At 49.4% G+C, this 17,981-nt stretch overlaps 1 protein-coding gene and 1 long non-coding RNA gene across 4 annotated transcripts in view; one reads left to right on the top strand and one right to left on the bottom strand.

Moving 5' to 3' along the window:
• The window catches only part of Slc24a1 (solute carrier family 24 (sodium/potassium/calcium exchanger), member 1), a 28,760-nt gene that overhangs the window by 9,810 nt on the left and 969 nt on the right, over positions 1 to 17,981 (bottom strand). The window contains exons 2-4 of one of the 3 annotated variants that reach the window (NM_144813.2): positions 15,163 to 17,083; positions 4,565 to 4,618; positions 3,245 to 3,353 (exon numbers count right to left, since the gene is read on the bottom strand). In NM_144813.2, the coding sequence (NP_659062.1) occupies positions 3,245 to 3,353; positions 4,565 to 4,618; positions 15,163 to 16,953 (1,954 nt within the window). In that variant the 5' untranslated portion in view covers positions 16,954 to 17,083. Of the gene's footprint in view, positions 1 to 3,244; positions 3,354 to 4,564; positions 4,619 to 15,162; positions 17,154 to 17,981 lie in introns of those variants that run through there. The other 2 variants (XM_017313271.2, XM_030244216.1) reach the window with 2 other exon arrangements.
• On the top strand, positions 359 to 5,587 carry Gm39361. The gene is made up of 3 exons (XR_870866.1): positions 359 to 693; positions 1,487 to 1,593; positions 5,474 to 5,587. It is a non-coding gene; the product is annotated as a predicted gene, 39361 (long non-coding RNA).

Here is a 17,981-nt window from a genome sequence, read left to right on the forward strand (position 1 = left end):
TCTTGGACTAGATGAGTGGTAAGGTCCCTTTTAGCTTATTCTTCACAAACTACTAGAAGTCAGGACAGCATATTCTGTGCAAGCTGCTCCAGGGGTCTGCTGCCCCTGAGCCTTTCCTTTCCTGCAGAAAGCAGGGAGGGATCAAGTTTTGGCCATACCCTTTGGGTCCCAGACACACAGATTCCAAGTGGGGTCACATTTTATTGGAATAGATTTTACTGGAGACCTCTAGAGTGGCAAGCACAGAAGAGCTGCCCTGATTTCCAGGCAAGAAAAATAATATAGAGGGCCCCTCTATCCCTCCAAGACTATGTACCAGGCAACGTGCAAAAGACTTCCCATGAGTAACACTGAGGTAGAGAAGGAAGAGATGGACTGAGAAGGTTAGTTTAGGCGGTCCCCCTGTCAGCTGGCAGGAGGGTGGGGAAGGGCAGGCAGAACAACGGTACAAATGGACACATGAGGTAATGGCCACATGGTCCCTATTCTAAATGCAAGCTAGCTCTGTCCACGGACACTGGGTTACTTGGAAAGCCTGTGTGTCCCCTGCAAATGGCAACACCATGAAGCACCCAGAGCCCTGACCTGAGGATGCAGGAGACAGGGATGCTTGACCGGAGCAGTGCTTCAACCTCACCATCAGACACACATGTTGGAGCCTGAGGACCTGGGTGTGACTCTTAGCCTGACCAGGTATGCTGTAGTGATGGCCCAGCTAGCTGCTTCCTCAACCTCTCCATCCCTCAGACACTTCACCTGTAAAAGCCTTCCAGGGTTGTAGTTGTAGATGGTTGGTGGATTTATGCAGGACTGAATTTTAAAAAGCCCCTAGAAAAAAGTCACTGGGTTGCTTTTTGGCTGTAACAGTGATGGTGGTAGACTGATAGCAGCTACCCACTAAGAGCAGAGTTCTATGGAGAAAATGCCCAGTGTTCTAGATCTAGGTGAGTTTGAGTCGGAAGAGACCCTGAAGATCATCTAATGGGGGAGGGAGTCAGGCAGACTGCAAGGATGCTGAGAAGATACAGTGTGGGAAGCTGCATGGAATGAAGGCTCTGCGTGACTCCAGGATGGTCAGAAAAGAGAAAAACAACCCTGACATTTCCTCCTTGCTACCTGTGCCCTAAACCCTCTGAGTTATTCAGCTGCTGCTGCTGCCTTGGCAGTAAATTCATGTACAGGTTTGCTGCTATGGCCCCCTCTGGTCCCACAAGGTGTTCTGGCACCCAGCTGGTCTTCCTGGAGCATTTAGAACTTCAGAACAACTCTGTCACCTAGATCCAGAAGGCCCAGAGCCCTCTAAGCACAATCAATAGCTGTAGTATCCTGCTTAACAGAGGACCGCCATAATCAAAGAAAGGCAGGCTGGGCTCCCCACCCTGGCCCTGGCACATCTGATTGGCTAGAGGGACTCACATCACTTGCCCTGGCACATCTGATTGGCTAGAGGGACTCACATCACTTGCCCTGGCCTCTCGTTTCCCAGGTCACTGCCAGATGTCTCCTCCACTGCTGCTCTCTCCCACACATCTGACTGAGAACACAAGATAAACATGGGAGTCGAGGGAGGAAAACACCACCCTGGCCGGGGAGGTGAGAGTTCAGAGGACAGGGATCATCTCTCGTGGAGAGAGCTGGATCTGGGGAGTTCCACCGGAGAAGGGCGGAAACATCTGGATGGCTAGCCACCTGGAATCTGCCTGGGAGACGGCTGGGGTGGCTTGGGAACAAAGGAACCTGGGAGGACCTAGCCCCGCTAGGCAGAAGCACTGGCAAATGATCAGACTCCAGCTGCATACCAGGACACACCTGCAGTCATTCACTGGCCCGTGGCTTACCGCACCCACAGTCCATATAACAGGTCTTGGCTGGGACAACGGTCACCAGCTTCCCTGGCACTGTTCCCTCAAGTGCCCTGTCCCCACCCAGCATGGCTGGATCATCTCCTTAGTGCCAATCTCCTCTGACCTCGGCCTGGCCCGCGCATTACATAATCCTGTTAGGACAAGCAGGCCAGCTGGCAGCCTGATAACAGCGGTGGCTGGGTCTGGGAGCCCCACAGTCCATGCAGGAGAGGTTCTTTGTTTTCAGGAATTGGCTAGAGTCAGTGGTTCTGCTGGGAATGACTGGGCATGACCTAGAGAGCCAGGACAGGTCCACTCCAGCCTTCAGCACCTGAGGCTGCCCCCATCTGCTTATTCCTTAGAGGTACTGGGGCTGGTTGCCATGTCGCCCAGGCTCACCTTGAAGAATTTCTAAGGGAACTCTCACTGACTTACCTTCGACACTGCTTTTTCTAGTACAATATGCTTTTAAACACATAATGTGTCTGAAGGGGTAGGTCAGGGCCTCATGAAATTCTGAGGTCCTAGAATGTGCCAGGGGCCATGGCGCCAGGGGTCTTCCTGGGACTCTTTCTTGCATGCTATATTGAGGCTCTCCTGCCTAACTGCATGCCCTGGCTTGGCCCAACATTATCTTTTTCTGAGTGGACCTCCTACTTGGGCTCAGTTCTGCGCCAGAGACCCAGAAAAGGTGGGACCAAAGGGACCTGGAGACTTCCTGAGAGGCAGGCAGTAGGGTGGTAAGAGACATGTGGGGTAGCACTCTGGGGAATCAAGCGGAAAGACTTGTGAGGTATGGGACTCTTCACTGCTGCTATTATGTCAAGTTCAACTTCAGCACCTTAGACACTGCATTTACCCTGTGCACCGCTCCTCCACCCCCAGAAGTGGATGTGACATATCCTGGGGTGTCCTTTAGGACTCCTGGCTGAAGCAGAGGGGTGAGGGTGGAGGCGGGGGTGGGGAGAGCAAACTTCCTAGGACTCCAGAGCTGAATACAAAGCAAAGAGAGATGCCAGAGAGCTGTGGAGGTGTCCCCTGAAGCATCCCTATGGGACACTAAATCTGTCCCAACACAGATCTAAATAGGCCATGGTATTTGTGGTCTGGCTTTAGATAAAGCCCTTCATTATACAGACAGAGACATTGAGGCAGAGAAACATTAGAGTATTACTTAAGGACCCCAGCCGCCATGTTCCACATAGCTCTGTCTGGATGAGACCAGGCCTTACACATTCCCTGTCTTCCAGGCTGTCTAGCTTTCCCTACCCACTCTCTTCTCAGATAACTGTCCTCTCATCTCAGCCCACGGTCACTAGCATTTGCAAGTTCCAAATTCTCTCCGGTAGCGGGAGGGGAGGCATGGCACGGGGAGACAGGCGGGTGTCGGTCTTGCTTACCTTCCCCCAGGGGGTCCAGGCTGTGGAGCATGAGGTGGTAGATGGTGTTGCGGATGATACTGTTGTGCAGCGAGGCCGAGCTACTCCCTCGGGTCAGCACAGACGGGAGCTGAGCAAGGGGAGAGCCGGACAGACCTCAGTGGGTCCCTGCCCGGGTCAGGGGAGGGGCTGCAGGAGAGCCTCTCCTCCAACCTGCCTCCTTCCCACAGAGACCAGAGAGAGGGCGTCTTTAGCCCTGAGCCCCTGCTTCCTTCGCTCCCATCTCTCTCTCGTCCTCCGGGACAAGCTCCTTCTGCACCTTACGTGAGTCCCACAACCTCCACCAGGATCGGTGGTACCATGTGGTGGAAAGGTTTGCACCTCCCAGCAAGCAACCTTTCTAATACACACACACACTCATCTACTTCCACACAGGCAGGCTGCTGTGCTGTACACAGCCCTTTACGGTCCACACAGCGAGCCTGGCTGTGCGTGGTTGTTGTTCCTCACCCAGAGATAAGCAACACTAGGATCCCCATCTACAGAAAAGGACACGCAAAGGCAGGTGATACAGCCGAGGTCAAGCAGGGAGTCAAACTAGCAATCCAGGTCTACTAATTGCGAGCCCACTTTAACTTTACACCCTCAGAAACCTTCAAGGGCACCAAAGTAGGCACACCTGTACTGCACACAGATAGGACACACACCTATTCATAGCGGCACACTGAAATACTCTAAGATTACCCTTTTCTCCTTCCCTACGTCGCTCCAGTTGAACTCTTCTGCCACCTAGTGGCTATGGCTATTACAACGGATATAGGAGGTTTCAGCCCCACAGCCACCCAACCCCCACCCCTACTCCCACTCCTGCCTCCTTTCAAAGTTCCTATAACTTCTTCCACACCGTGCCTTAAGCCAGTCTTTCAGAAACCTTAGGCCCTGCCCCCTAGTTCCTTAGCTCTGGATATGCTGAAGCCATCAGTAATAGAAATTCTATCAATCAACATTGAGATTAGAGATTAGAACTTGAGTTTCTCTAGTGCAAATCAGGTCTTACAGATATAGAATCTGATTGTCTGGGACAGACGTTAAGAATTTAGTTCCCAAACTAGCACTGTGTGGAGCCTAGAGGCCCTAACCACACAGCCTGCTCCTTCCCGGGTCACCCTCATGTTTCCCAGGAGCCTCCCAGGCCTCCCAGGCCTCCCTGAGTTGACCGGGTTGCACAGCATCAGGACCTCAGCAACCTGGTGTTCAGACATATGCTGAGACCCAGCAATATCCCTGCTCAAACCAGGATGCTGCATTGCCTCCGCTGGGCGAGCTTCACACATCACCCACCTTCAGTTTCTTGCTGTCCTGTTGCTCGTTTTCCTCGACAGCATCCTCACTGGGCTGCAGAGGGGAACAGAAGTCAAGAGATGAGTCACAAGATGTCACGGAGAGACCTTGCCTTTTCATCTCTACCTGTCCTTCCTGTTCTTCTCTCTAGGAAAGCTGCTACTGCAACCCAAAACACCCCAGGATCTAATCTGTCCTCAAAAAAATGTCTCAACATGCCCACCACCTTTTGTCTCAAATGTGTCACCTGTCTGGAAAGCACATCCCAGGCCCCCCCACCTCTTCCTCCTCCTCCCTCTCCTCCTATTTGCCCTTCTTTGGCTCCTCTCTCCTTTTACTTCAGGTCTCCATTTAAATATCACCATCCTCGGTTCATCTCTTTAAATATATTTATTATGTATACAGTGTTCTGCCTGCGTATATACCTTCACAGCAGAAGAGGGCGCTAGATCCCATCACAGATGGTTATGAGTCACCACGAGGTTACTGGGAATTGAACTCAGGACCTCTGGAAGAGCAGCCTGTGCTCTTAACCACTGAGCCATCTCTCCAGCCTCCTCTTATAGGTGCCTATTCTTTTCTGCCCTCGCATTTGCCCCAATTTCTTTTCATGTGAACAGACATGATAAAGATGAGGTATATTTACTGAGTGGATGGTAGAGTCACTTCATCAATTCTTACTCCTTTGCCCTGTTCATGCCCTTTCCCTCTGTTCCTCTCTGCTAACCCGGATCATATCATTTGTTCCTGCTCAGAAAACCAGGGCGCTTCTTGTATAAAGCTTTCTCCATGACCCTTTGAGCTGCACCCCACCCTCAACCCCACTTTCCCCTTGAAAGTTGAACAGCATTAGCACATCTTGCGATTCAAAAGTCTTGCTGTGGGATCAGCTCAGTGCTTGTGTTTTAGGGGAGCCGTGGGACGGACTGCTGAGGAGTGAGGTCAAGTTTGAAGAAACCCGAAGCCCAGCAGACTCACTTTCTTTGCATTTGTAACCTTGAAATGCCATCTGGGTGATATATGACTTGGCTACTCAACTAGAGTCCAGTCTTCTATTTATTTTTAGAGATGGGTGTACCATGTAGCCCAGGTTAGCCTAGAACTCACTATTCAGTCCAGGCTGGCCTTTGTGGTGATCCTCCTACCTCAGCCCCCTTTACGGAGTGCTTTGCAGAAGTAAACCACCATCCCCTAGATCCTACATTGTCTGTCTGTCTGTCTGTCTGTCTGTCTGTGTGTCTGTTTGTTTGTTTGTTTTACCATGCAGTGATCTTTTGATGTAGTCATCTCTGGTCCCCTGACTTGTAGCTCTCAACAAAGGTAAGGAGGGTTCACAGACAATCCCAGGTGGCCTGTGACACTATCTTTAGACACAGTTGCCTTAGTGACTATCATTACATTCCCTCTGCTTCCCTCATTAGCCACTAAGACCCACTCATGAGCAGAACAGCTTCCTTCTCTGTTCAGCTCTAAAAATACCACCCGACCACAGGCTACCCTCCCGTCCAGCCCCGTCACTCCCCTCGTATAGTGAGCACATGCACTGTGCTAGATAAGGGGCTGTGTTGGTGGCTAGGAGGAGAAAAGATATTGAGGATATGGAGTTTGCATTCAGAAAGGAGTTGAGACCTATCTGTCACACAGATGAAAGCAAAGGAGAGCCTGGGTCACAATAAAAGAGGCATACATGGTGCCGCTATGTGAGGTGCTCAGGAAGGCTTCCTGCAGTGGACGGAGTGACGGCTTTTCCTGCAGTGGACGGAGTGACGGCTTTTGAAGGGTAGGGAAGGCTTGAATGGCTGGTACTGTTAGAGAATGGCCGTCTAGGTGAGTGCCACAGAGATGAAATGACCAAGCTGAACGTGAAGGGGAGCTGTGTGCTTCAATAAGCTCCTCTAGAGCTTGCAGGACACACCTGAGAGGTTATCGAGAAAGAGGTGGTGGCCCGCAGCCCTAGCTGCCACTACCCCACTCACCTCACTGATCACTGCCTGCCCACCTCTGCTTTCTCCTATCGAGTCCGCTGGAGGCAGACAAGTGGGGGCAGGCTACACTTCTGAACGGTTTGCTCTGTCCACAGAGAGCCAAGAGACTGATCTTTGCTCCACAGTGCACATCCCTCATGGGTTTCTGGGGCTCAGATTTATTCAAGCTAAAATAACTCTCTGTGTGCTCATGGGCAGTCTCAGATCGCACTTCTAGTGTTGAAGCCCTTTGTGGGGTGGGGGAGGGGTGCATGATCTTGCTGTTTAGCCCCCCCTCGCCTTGAATACTGAGTCACACACTTATGCAACTCTCAGCCATTTCCTTTCTTTTAAATGACTATATTTTGTTTATTATTGTTGCTTTGTGTGAGGGCTTGAGTGTGTGTGTGTGTGTGTGTGTATGTGTGTGTGTGTGTGCATGCGCAAGTGTGTGTGTAAGTCTGAAGACAACTTTGCAGAGTTGATTCTCTTTCCACTTTTTGTGGGTTCCAGGAATCAAACTCAGATCAACAGGCTTTTATGTCAACCTTTAAAAAACAAAAAACAAAACAAAAAACAAAAAAAAAAAAACCGGTTTGTTTAATATGAACGAGTGTTTTTGCCTTCACATGTGTATCTGTATCATGTGGATGCCTTGTGCTCAAGAAAGTCAAAAAGGGGTGTTGGACCCCTGGAACTAGAATTAGAAGTGGCTATGAGCATACTTTTCTGTCTGCCTTACAGCACATACCAGTGAGTCAGCCCAGGCTGGGCCCAGGCTGCTCAGTTGGGCCTCCACTCTCCTGCCTCCAGGTTCATTCTCCACCCCTCAGCCACAGTGACTTTCTAAATTTCTTTTTTTTTTTTTAATTTATTTATTATTATATATAAGTACACTGTTGCTGTCTTCAGATGAACCAGAAGAGGGCATCAGATCTCATTACAGATGGTTGTGAGCCACCATGTGGTTGCTGGGGTTTGAACTCAGGACTTTTGGAAGAGCAGTTGGTGCTCTTAACCACTGAGTCATCTCTCCAGCCCCCACAGTGACTTTCAAGCACACCAGTCACACTGTGTTCCTCCTCTATGTTCTAGAATGCCACTGTCCCCAAGAGAGAGGGCCCCCTGCTCGTCCACAGTGCAGCACTGGGTTCTTTTTTGTTCGGCTTAGTTTTGAGAGGGTTTCACTATGCAGCACTGACTGGCCTGGAACACACAGTCACCTGCCTGCCTCTGCCTCCCAAATGCTGGCATAAAGCACATGTGCCGCCCCACCTAGCCTGGGCCGCATTCTCATAACCTACTTTTTATTTTGAGACAGCCCTGGCTGTTCTGAAGTTCACTCTGTAGACCAGGCTGGCCTTGAACCCATGAAGATCTAGGTCTGTCTGTCTCCTGAGTGCTGGAATTAAAGGTGTGTGCCTCCGCCACCACCCAGCTAAACTTTGTTGTTGTTATTGTGCCAGGGACCAAACTCATAGGTCAAACGTATCAGACGAGTGTGATCTACCACTGGCCTATCTCTGCAGTCCTCTAGGTGTGTCCCTGCGACACAATGGACGTGAAGAGGTTGAACTGTTTTACATTCTTTTTGGAATGCCGGGTGCTGGGTGGGCATCTCACACTTCCTCTTCTGCACTCATTTCAAGTGTTCAGCTGCTGATGCCAGGGGCCACACCCTGTACGGCACGGCTGCAGTCTGATTCCTCACAGATGGTCCCGCTCCTCTGGTCCAACCTCAGCACAGGATGGCAAGACCACACTCCTTCAGGACAGCCTCCTGTATCCCGCTCTACCAGACCTCCCTGACCCTCTGAAGTCCCTGAACACTTGCCTAAACATTCCTACAGGATGCCGTAACTATTAGCTTTGACTCCTCCACCTTCCCCACCAAGGAGAACGTGTTACTGCGTAGCTGATGAGGCTTAGGTTGCAGGGCCTCTCTCCCTTTACTGCCTAATTTTGTAGAAGTGGTTTTATATTCTCCTTCTTAAGAAGTACCAGGCACCACAAAGGCTGGACCAGCTCCAGTTCCTCCATTAAGCTGAGCTCCAGGAGAGCCAGAAGTGTGTTTGATTTGTGTCACAGACCTGACAGGCTGCGAGTATAAGACAGGCCCTGCTCTTTCTCTCTCATCTCAGTTCTTTGGACCTCCCTTGACTATGACATTTGTTATCGACCCACAATTTCACACTTCACATCCAGACCTGATGCCCCATCTTCAGGCTCCTCTGTGCAATCGCCTCCTTGGCAGCCACAGAAGACCCCAGGCTCATACTCCCAAGCAGAGTTCCTGAGTTTCCTGAAATGATTTTCATTTCCCCTCTGGGATTCTTTTTCTTTGTGGCTGGATCATTCTCTGCTTATGCAAAAAAAGCTCAGCACCATCCTAGACTCCCTCCCTCCCTCCTTATTGCCAAGTTCAGACAATAACGTCTTCAGAACATCTCCACGGACGGCTGTGTGCATGCGTGTGTGTGCCTATGTGCATGTGGGATGCAGGTTCACTTGCCTTGATTTCAGTATCCTGCATTCAATTGGGGTCTAGACCTAGTTGATGGAAAGTTCCAGAAACAAGCAAATTGTAACTTCTAAATTGTATGGTGTTCTGAGTAGCTTAATGCACTCTCAGGCTGACCCCGAAAATCCTGCCAGAGACATGAACCATCTGTGTTCAGTGTGTCCACAGTATATTTGCTACCCACCCACCAGTCACTTAGTAGTTATCTTAGTTATCAGACTATCCTCAGTGCTTGCACTCAAACAACCCTTATCTTATTTAGTAAGGGCTTGAAAGTACAAACATAATGGTACATAAATTTTAGCTATGCCAAAGAAAATATCTATAAAGTAAATGATATAAATTTTAGATCTGTCCAGTAGGGATCGTGACATGCATCCCTTGGGGATAAAATGAGACTATGGTGTGCATATGTGTGCATGCATGTGCAAACACACATACACAGCTGGATGGCTGGCTGCTCCAAACAGTTCCTAATCAGACTTGTTGCTACTCCTTTTCCATTACTGTGCACCTCTAATTCATTCTCTACACAACAGTTTGGGGATGACCTCTGGAACAGGACTCTGATCATCTCTTCCTGTGCCTCAAATGAACCCCAAACTCAGTATCCAGTTCCCAGGTGCCCTATCCTCCCCAGTGATGCCCTGTACCAGTCTCCCTGCCTTGACCACTAATGGCACTGATGTGCCAGGTCCCTCCAGCTCTGGGCCTTTGAGAGTGTTCTTCCTTCCTGCAGGAATGCTTGCCCAATTCTAACCTGAAGCCCACTCTTTAGCCTCCCCTGTTTCCCCTCAGGGAGGGTCCTCACTACCCTATCCTTGTGCATTTCCCTCACAGGAACTCCTCACACTCTAAAATCCCCTTATTAACTACCACTCTCACTTCTATGCCCCCTCACTAGGCAGTTGCTTGTTGGGTTTATTCTCTAATTAGTTCAGGTGGCAGAGCATCTAGAATGCATGCTGTTCTTCGTAGAGCACCACGAATATTATTTTGATATTTAATCCCATCATGTTCCATACATGTGTTGTATGGATGCCTGAAACACCTCTTCAGGCACACACATATCTGTGGAAACAACAAGCAGTTGGAGTAGGCTTGTGTGGATGTTCGTGCTGTGCTATTAATAATTGTTTCTTGTGTCATCTGCTGGCACTGCCTGTTTGGGGAACTATAGAAACTTCATCCAGTTATCCGAGGAAAGGTGTGCACCAGGCAAGCACTCTACTACTGAGCTGCAGTGGAAAATGATTCGAAGACTGAGGATTCAACTGGGACCAGTGTTGGAAGCCAGTGTGAGCTGTAACAATGTGTGTGTGTGTGTGTGTGTGTGTGTGTGTGTGTGTGTGAGAGAGAGAGAGAGAGAGAGAGAGAGAGAGGCAGAGAGACAGAGACAGAGAGACAGAGAGACAGAGAGAGACAGAGAGACAGAGAGAGACAGAGAGATTCCGTCTATCTTATTCTGACAATTAGAAGGACATCAAGGATTAGTTAAACAGTTGAAGGACATCCCTCAGCCCAGCCAAGATGAGCTCTCTCAGAGCACAGTAGCATCTCTGGAACCTAACATGAATGGGACCCACAGCCATAGAGGCAGGAAGGACCAAGATGGCTGCTTTCTATCCATAGGCTTCCCATTCTACAGCAAGCTGCTGGCTATACAGGGCACTGTAAGAACTCATATCCTTACACCCCTTTTGCTATTGGCACTCCATAGGGCTGCTCTTCCGACCGACTGTGGCTGGTCCTTTCTGGCTAAGCAGTAAAGGGTCTGTCACCCTTGGGTGCCAATAGGTTCTCCGTAGAATGTTGGCTCTCTGTGAGTACAAAATGGCTAAAGAAGTCCAGAAATTTGTAATCTGAGTCCAGAAACAACACATAAAGTACTTTAACACCCAACGTAAAGTTTCAAAGAGAGATAAATGAGACTGTTGACAGCCATGCAGACATTTACCATTGCAGTACTGGGGATCGTAAAAGGCACCTTACAGCAGTAGATGTGAACCTGACAGTGCTGCGCTAAGTGTCAAAAGAGACTAAAATACTGTCCATAGGCTGCTGAGATGGCTCAGAGGGGCAGGTCTCATGACCTGAGATTCATCCACTAGGACCCACATGATCCCCACACATGTACTTGTGGCATAAGAAAGCATGTAACACACACACTAAATAGATGTAAAGATGTAAAAAAACTAAAGATATATATGTGTGTGTGCATGTATATATACCTATATGATCAATACTAAATCATTTTTTCTGGAAATAGTCTTAAATATATTTTATTAGAATCACAGGTCCCAAGAAACTTCTCTCTGATTCTATGTGCTCAGAACAGAATGCGACATAAAAGATCGCCCAGCTCAGAAACCTGGCCGCACCTGTCACCTGTCAGTGAAAGTTCAGGCCCCTACAGGCTCATTACCATGCGGCCGTCCCTACTCACTGCGGAGCTAGTTACTTCCTAGCTATGGGGATGCCATGGAACTGTGAAAGAGGTGCAGTATAGCTTGCAGAGCTTTTATTGCCTGTTACCAAGGCATGCTGGGAGCCGCGGAGCAGAGCTAGTGCGATGAAGCCCTGACCCGGCAAGAAGAGAAACACAGGCGAGAAAAAAGACACCAGCTCCTTTCCCTTCCTCTGCACATCTGCTTCAGCATTGCCACTGGGTGGGAAAGCTGAGTGTGTCCCAAAGTCTGAGACCAGAGTCTTATTCTGTGTGTATTTGGTTCAGTCTCTTCGGGGCCAGTTCGGGGACTTCAGCGAAAGGGAGTAGTCAAGAAGGGAGCCCATGCTAATGAGGGGCCATTCCACATACCTGTGCCTTTACAGTCCCTCTCGCTCCTTCCCCCTCCCCCTTCTCCCTTTCTCTTTCTTTTTTTGAGACAGAGTTTCTTTGTGTAACCCTGACTGTCCTGGAACTCACATTCTACAGACCAGGCTGCTGGCCTTGAATTCATAGATCCACCTGCTTCTGTTTCCCGAGTGCTGGGATTAAAGTTGTGCATCACCACCCTGCAACAATTTCTTATTAAATTCTACAAAACTAGACTGTTATCCCTATCTTACATATGAGGAGACAGTGTCAGAGTGGGCACTTAACCTGGCCAAAGACACACAGCTAGTCGGTGATAGTTAGTGATGATGGTGAATCAGTATATTTGGGTTTTAACTCAGGTGTCCTGCTAACTATCCCCTGATCCATGGGCAAGCCAAGGAACCATGCACACTGTTTATTAGTTAAGTATCTGGATGAAAGGTCGTGTGAGGGATACAGTTAACATCAAGGAAGAGAATCCTGTGTGGGAGCCACAAATCATGTTGTTGTGAATGGGGTGAGACAGCCCAGGCATCAGCAGACTCTGCTAAAGCCAGGCAATAAAAACCCTCTGCTCTGCAAGCTATCCCACACCTCTCTTTCACAGCTCCATGGCATCCCGGTAGCTAGGAAGTAAATAGCTCCGCAGTGAGTAGGAGCGGCCTGCGTGGTTATGTGCGGGTGTTCTCCCACCTGAGGGCCTGAACTTTCACCCGATAGGTGCGGCCAGGTTTCTGAGCTGGGTGATCATTTTATGTCGCATTCTGTTCTGAGTATTTCTCCCCAGACTTCTCAATTTCAGAGCCATGGCTGATGGAGAAGGCCCAGTTTCTCTGAGCCCTGTCTTCTCCAACAATGTTTAACTAAAGGGACCCATTGACCCAGGAGAGCCACTCTCCAGTGAGAGGGAGGAGAGGGAGAGAAAGGAGAAGAGGAGATTGCTTTCATGGTTTCATCGGTAAGGAGAAACACTTTGCAGGGCAGGCACAGGCTTACATTAAGCCACAAAGATGGAAAACCAGTATGGTTTGCTACACCAAAGACTGAGTTTGCACAGAACTGCTTTATGGATCAACGTAGAGGCTTGTCCTCTCACTGGCGGTGAGATATAGTATAACTTAGTCCCTCTGGTCAGATCATAGCTGTGTGATCAGCTCATAGCCAGTTAAATTCAGACACAAAAGAAGGTGTGGTTTGATCTCTCTGTAGCTAAAAGTCACCCCAGAATGGAACTGTAAATCATTTTTAAACAGCTATAGTTTTGAGGGTTTTTATACTTATTCTTTTTTTCCTTTTTTCTTTCTTTTTTCTTTTTGTTTTTCTTGAAACAGGGTTTCTCTGTAGAGCTCTGGATTTCCTGGAACTCACTCTGTAGACCAGGCTGGCCTCGAACTCAGAAATCTGCCTGCCTCTGCCTCCCGAGTGTTGGGATTAAAGGTGTGTGCCACCACTGCCCAACATTTGTACTTATTCTTACATGGACATTATTCATGGCAAGTCCAATGCATCCATATGTTAAGTACTGTAGGATTTACCTTCAAGTATAGTTAATAACATTTCATTAATAATACTGTCAATTAAAAATCCTACTGAATTAGTTTCAACACAGAGGAAGAACACAGTTGCAATCAGCCCCTGCTCACTGCTTGGCAAAGAGCTGCTACTATTGGCCCTGGACAATTAAGTTGGACAAATTCTCTATTAAAATTACAGGTTTTTCATCACTCACTTAGCAAGCTTTGCTTTGATGGCCTTGCTCAGATGCAGCAGTAATTTCACAGTGTGTTGAGTTTCAAGGAAAGCAGAATCATTACAAAGAACCAGGAGGCAGGTCAGAGGGGGTTTGAACACTGTTGCCCTGATACACACAGGGATTTTCTCAGAGAAGCCAGGACTCCATAAGGAGGCCTGTCCACAGAGGTTCCTGCTTCCTCAGCTTGAATAATGCAGCAAGGAGTCACCCTCTCTCTAAGCCTGTGGCTTCCTAGAGGAGCAGCCTGAGAGGAAACAGCAGTGATTAGGGAGTCAGACGGTAGTTCTAACCCAGCCGGCACTGTGACCCCGGGCAGGACTTTCCCCCTGTCTGTGCCCCATGTAAATGACTAATGGAGGAATGACCACTGTGCCGGGGCTTGTCAGAACTGGACTCATCTGGACTCAGACATTATCAAAGAAGTCAGAGTTAGACAGAACCTTTTGCTAATAAAGTGGATTCTATCGTTTATCCTAGAGACTGGGAAAGGGTCGAGAAGAGACCTGCTCAGGTCCTACCATTAATTGAAAAGCAGCATCAGATTAGAACTCAGGGGTCCTGGCTTTTGGGTCCATGCTCTGATCAAAACACTGTGTTACTTCAAAACTTCTAAAGGAAGTAGTGTAATCCCTTGCCTCCTGTTGCAGAGGTTGGTAGACGTCCTGTCCACTCATCAAAACTGCTAGGGATTAAGTAGCTAAATCCTATGTTCTTTGCACGAAAGATTCTGCTCCCACTAAAAGCTATGAGCCAACCTTTACCCAAACTCACCCTCCAGGAACAGGAAAGAAAGGAGTCCCTCTTTGGGATTTGCTTTCAGACGTCAACTCCTCAATATAATGTCATCTTTCAAGTCACTGAACCATCCAATGAATTTAAGCAGGAAAGCACACACTCCCCCCAACCCCCACCCGGGGCAGGGTACAGAGAAGTCCCAGCATTGGCTTGTCTGATATCAGGTCTCCAGTACATACTGAAGGCTCTGCCTGGGGGCTGGCTTGTCAGTCCGTGAGTGGGGCTCCCCTCATCTCCAATATTAAATTGGAAAATCCCCTTCCCTCCCCAAACTCCACCTAAGCCACACACTTCCCAAGTCCAGCCTGTGAACAAACATACTTGAAAATAACGGGCTGCCCAAACCCTGAACTCCCTGTACTCAGAAGAGATTTGCATTTTTCCCGCCCACCCTGCTATCTATCTCTTCTTCCTCCAAAGCCGGCTCAAATGGCATTTCCAGACACCTGTCAGTCTGAGCTGGATTCAAATCATGATTCCACTGCCTGCTTGCCGTGCGGCCCTGAATGCATGCTTTAACTTCTCCTCCAGCTTCAGTTTCTTTCCTGAAGAATAAGGATCATAACCATGACCTGTATAGGATGGTTGGGGTAGAGCCATGGTCACAGGTTCTGATGGCAGAGCACAGGCTGGAAAGGGAGCAGCTGCCTCTTGCAGTCTTGCTCTCCGCTCTTTCTTTAGTCCTTAGCCTCCTCCTGCCCTTTCACACCAAAGAGGCCTGGGAAAGCTGGAACTGGACTGCCTTACCTTGCTGAGGTCTCCCAGGGCCATGACTTTGGCTACGGGCCTCCTGCTAAGCTGCTCTTTCACCCAGAGCTCAATCTGCTTGTTCCACTTCATGGTGAACACATAGAGAGCGTAGGCCAACAGCAGCAGCAGGCTCTCCCACCAGGCAATGAAACTGTCCAGGAAGAAGACAATGAGCATAGACAAGTCAAGGATGTAGAAGGAGACGTCTCGGAACAGGGGCCACCAGGTGAGGTTGAGGATCTCCCGGGAGAAGAGGGCACAGGTGCCGATGACAAAAAGGATGTTGAACACAGCAGAGCCCACGATGGTACCAATACCCACATTGCTGTGGGAGATAAAGACACCAATGAGAGAGGTGAAGAGCTCCGGGGCCGAGCCTCCGGCAGCCATGAATGTGGCCCCTGCCACATCCTCGGAGATCTGCAGCTTGTGTGTGATGACTCCCAAGGCTGGGACAAAGTACTCGTCGCACACGATGGCCAAGGCCACGAACACATACATCATGCCGAAGATGTGTAGGACCACCCAGCCCTGTCGTCGATCCTCCACACTGAACAGGTCTGGGGGATACTCCGCCTTGGGGTGGAGATTTGGCCAGCCGGGTGGCAAAGCCGAGGGACCGGAACTGGGTGTCTCTGGGAACAGGATGCTTGTCACGCCTGGAGATGGGGTCATGGGTACAGCTGGGGCTGGCTCCACAACCACACATCGGTGGACTTGTGTGCTCATGGTTGCCTTGGGAGTTACGAGGGTGCTGGGTGCTGTAGAAGGTCTCTTTTCCCTGTTGGTGGCCGAGGCAATTCTAATGGCTGGTGCACTGGTTCTGGACAAGGGATTGTTAATTCTCCGGGCAGCAGTAGAGCCTTCGATGGTGGCTGGGATGCTACCCATCCTGGTGCTTACTGTCATTTGCTCCTCAGAGGTGGCAGGGGTGTGCTGTGGGACCGCTCCCTGGGGAGTGGTAGAGATGTTTCTTTCCCCTTTTCTAAGACTTACCGCAGTGTTCTTTCCCACCAAACTTGAAGAAGTCATGAGGTTTGTTTCTACTTCATGTGTTAAGAAGGTCGGTGTGTTCAGAACCATTCTCTTGAGAGAAGCTGCTGTGGTTTCTCCTGCTGTTCTCTCAAATCTGGTCTCTAACAGCCTATAGGTTGCCATGGTTTCTCTGTCTCTCACAGTTGCTGTGGGGCTGATGGTGTGAGCACCTGCTGGAGATGGGGTATGCGTCCTTCCTTTTTCCCTGGCGTGAGTTGGGCTGGAGTTCTTCCTTTCTCCCCTGGGTTTTGGGATATAGCTTTTTACCCTCTGTCTGCCTGGAGTTGAGATGAAGTGACTTGGTGCTCCACTAGGTGTGGGTGGGATGTTTTCTTTTTGTCTTCTTGTGCCAGCTGTTGTAGGGCTATAACTGTTCTTTAGTGATGCTGGAGGGATCTTGGTTGTTCTGGGTGGATTGGGGGTGTCCTCCATTGCTATGCTAGGTGCTGCTTCATCCATGATCACTGTGTCTTGGGCTGCTAGCATCCCATCCTCCACTTCAGAGCTAGCCTCTGGAGGGTCACTGCCTGCCACTGCCATTTCATTGTTGGGGAGGTCCCTGACGGCCAGTTTAATAGGCTGCTGGGAGGAGACCTTTGTCCACATTGAGGGGGGATTCTGGGGTCTCCTCAGGTGCTGATAAGTAGAGCCAATGATCAACATTCCCAAGAGGAAAAGAAGGCGACTCCAATGAAGCCTCTTTGGTCGGAGTAACCGCCTCTCCTGTGTCCCCATCCTGATCAGTTTCCCCATGATGGCCGGTTAGGTCTGGTTACAGTTGGCCTCTCATCCTGTCCAGGGAGAGGCAGAGGCTGCTCTGGGATTCATGTTAGTAATCAGGAAAGGTTTCTCCATGAAGCCCAGCCTGGGGGTATCCCCAAACCTAGAGGGAAAGAGGAATTATTTGCCTTCTTCTGAGATCTAGGATTCTCTTATCTAGAATGGTAGAGTGATGGGACTCCCAGGAACACAAAGCATCAGTCAGGTCTGAGACCTTGTTCTGAAGAAGCTAACCACGCCTTCCCTCCACTCCAGGGTGCAATGCCTGCTCTCAGGAGACTATTCTGTGGACATGCCAGCAGTCCAAGTTTCTGAGTGAGTCCTGGAGGCTTTGTGGATTCTCCAAGTCTTTCCTGGTTCTCCCTGCAGCCCTCAGGCCCAAGCCAAGGTTGCTGGGAGCTCAGTAATCCATACCTTAGGTCCAGGTCACAAATCTCAGCTTCTCAAAGGCAACAAGGAGCTGGAGAGGCATGTTTTTAAAGTATAGATAGCAAGAGAAAGCAGTGGATGGTGTCTCTGAGGACATTAGCTAAGTGAGACTCTGCCTGCTCATGTGAGCTAGTTTTTGCTGTTGGAAGCTGGGGTTTGTTTTAGACTCTTTTGAAATTCTTGTCCTGTCTCATCCAGAGAGGACACAGGACTTCTTATTGAATGGTATGGGTCGGTAGAAGGAAAATGAGAAATGGAGCCAAAGGCCAGGACTCTCAGCTCTACTGCCTACCAGCTGTGTCGTCCGAGCAGGCTAACCTTACTGCCTCCACCATGGCATGGGTGTTGTTGGTTATGCAAAACCAAACTCTGGAAGGATGTCTGGGGCAGGGAAACTGAGGAGCACTGGTCAGGGAGGCTTCATTTTCACTGTACATTTGACTAGATTGTTTTACCATGTGTATGCTGTAATAATCTAAATGTAAATTTCGAGGCAGGGTTTCAGGTAGCACAGGCTGGCTTTGAACACAGTGTGCAGGCAAGGATGACCTAGAACCTTTCATCCTCCTGCC

This window comes from Mus musculus, chromosome 9 (assembly GCF_000001635.26).
Source record: "Mus musculus strain C57BL/6J chromosome 9, GRCm38.p6 C57BL/6J".
In the NCBI taxonomy this organism is placed as follows: Eukaryota; Metazoa; Chordata; class Mammalia; order Rodentia; family Muridae; genus Mus; species Mus musculus.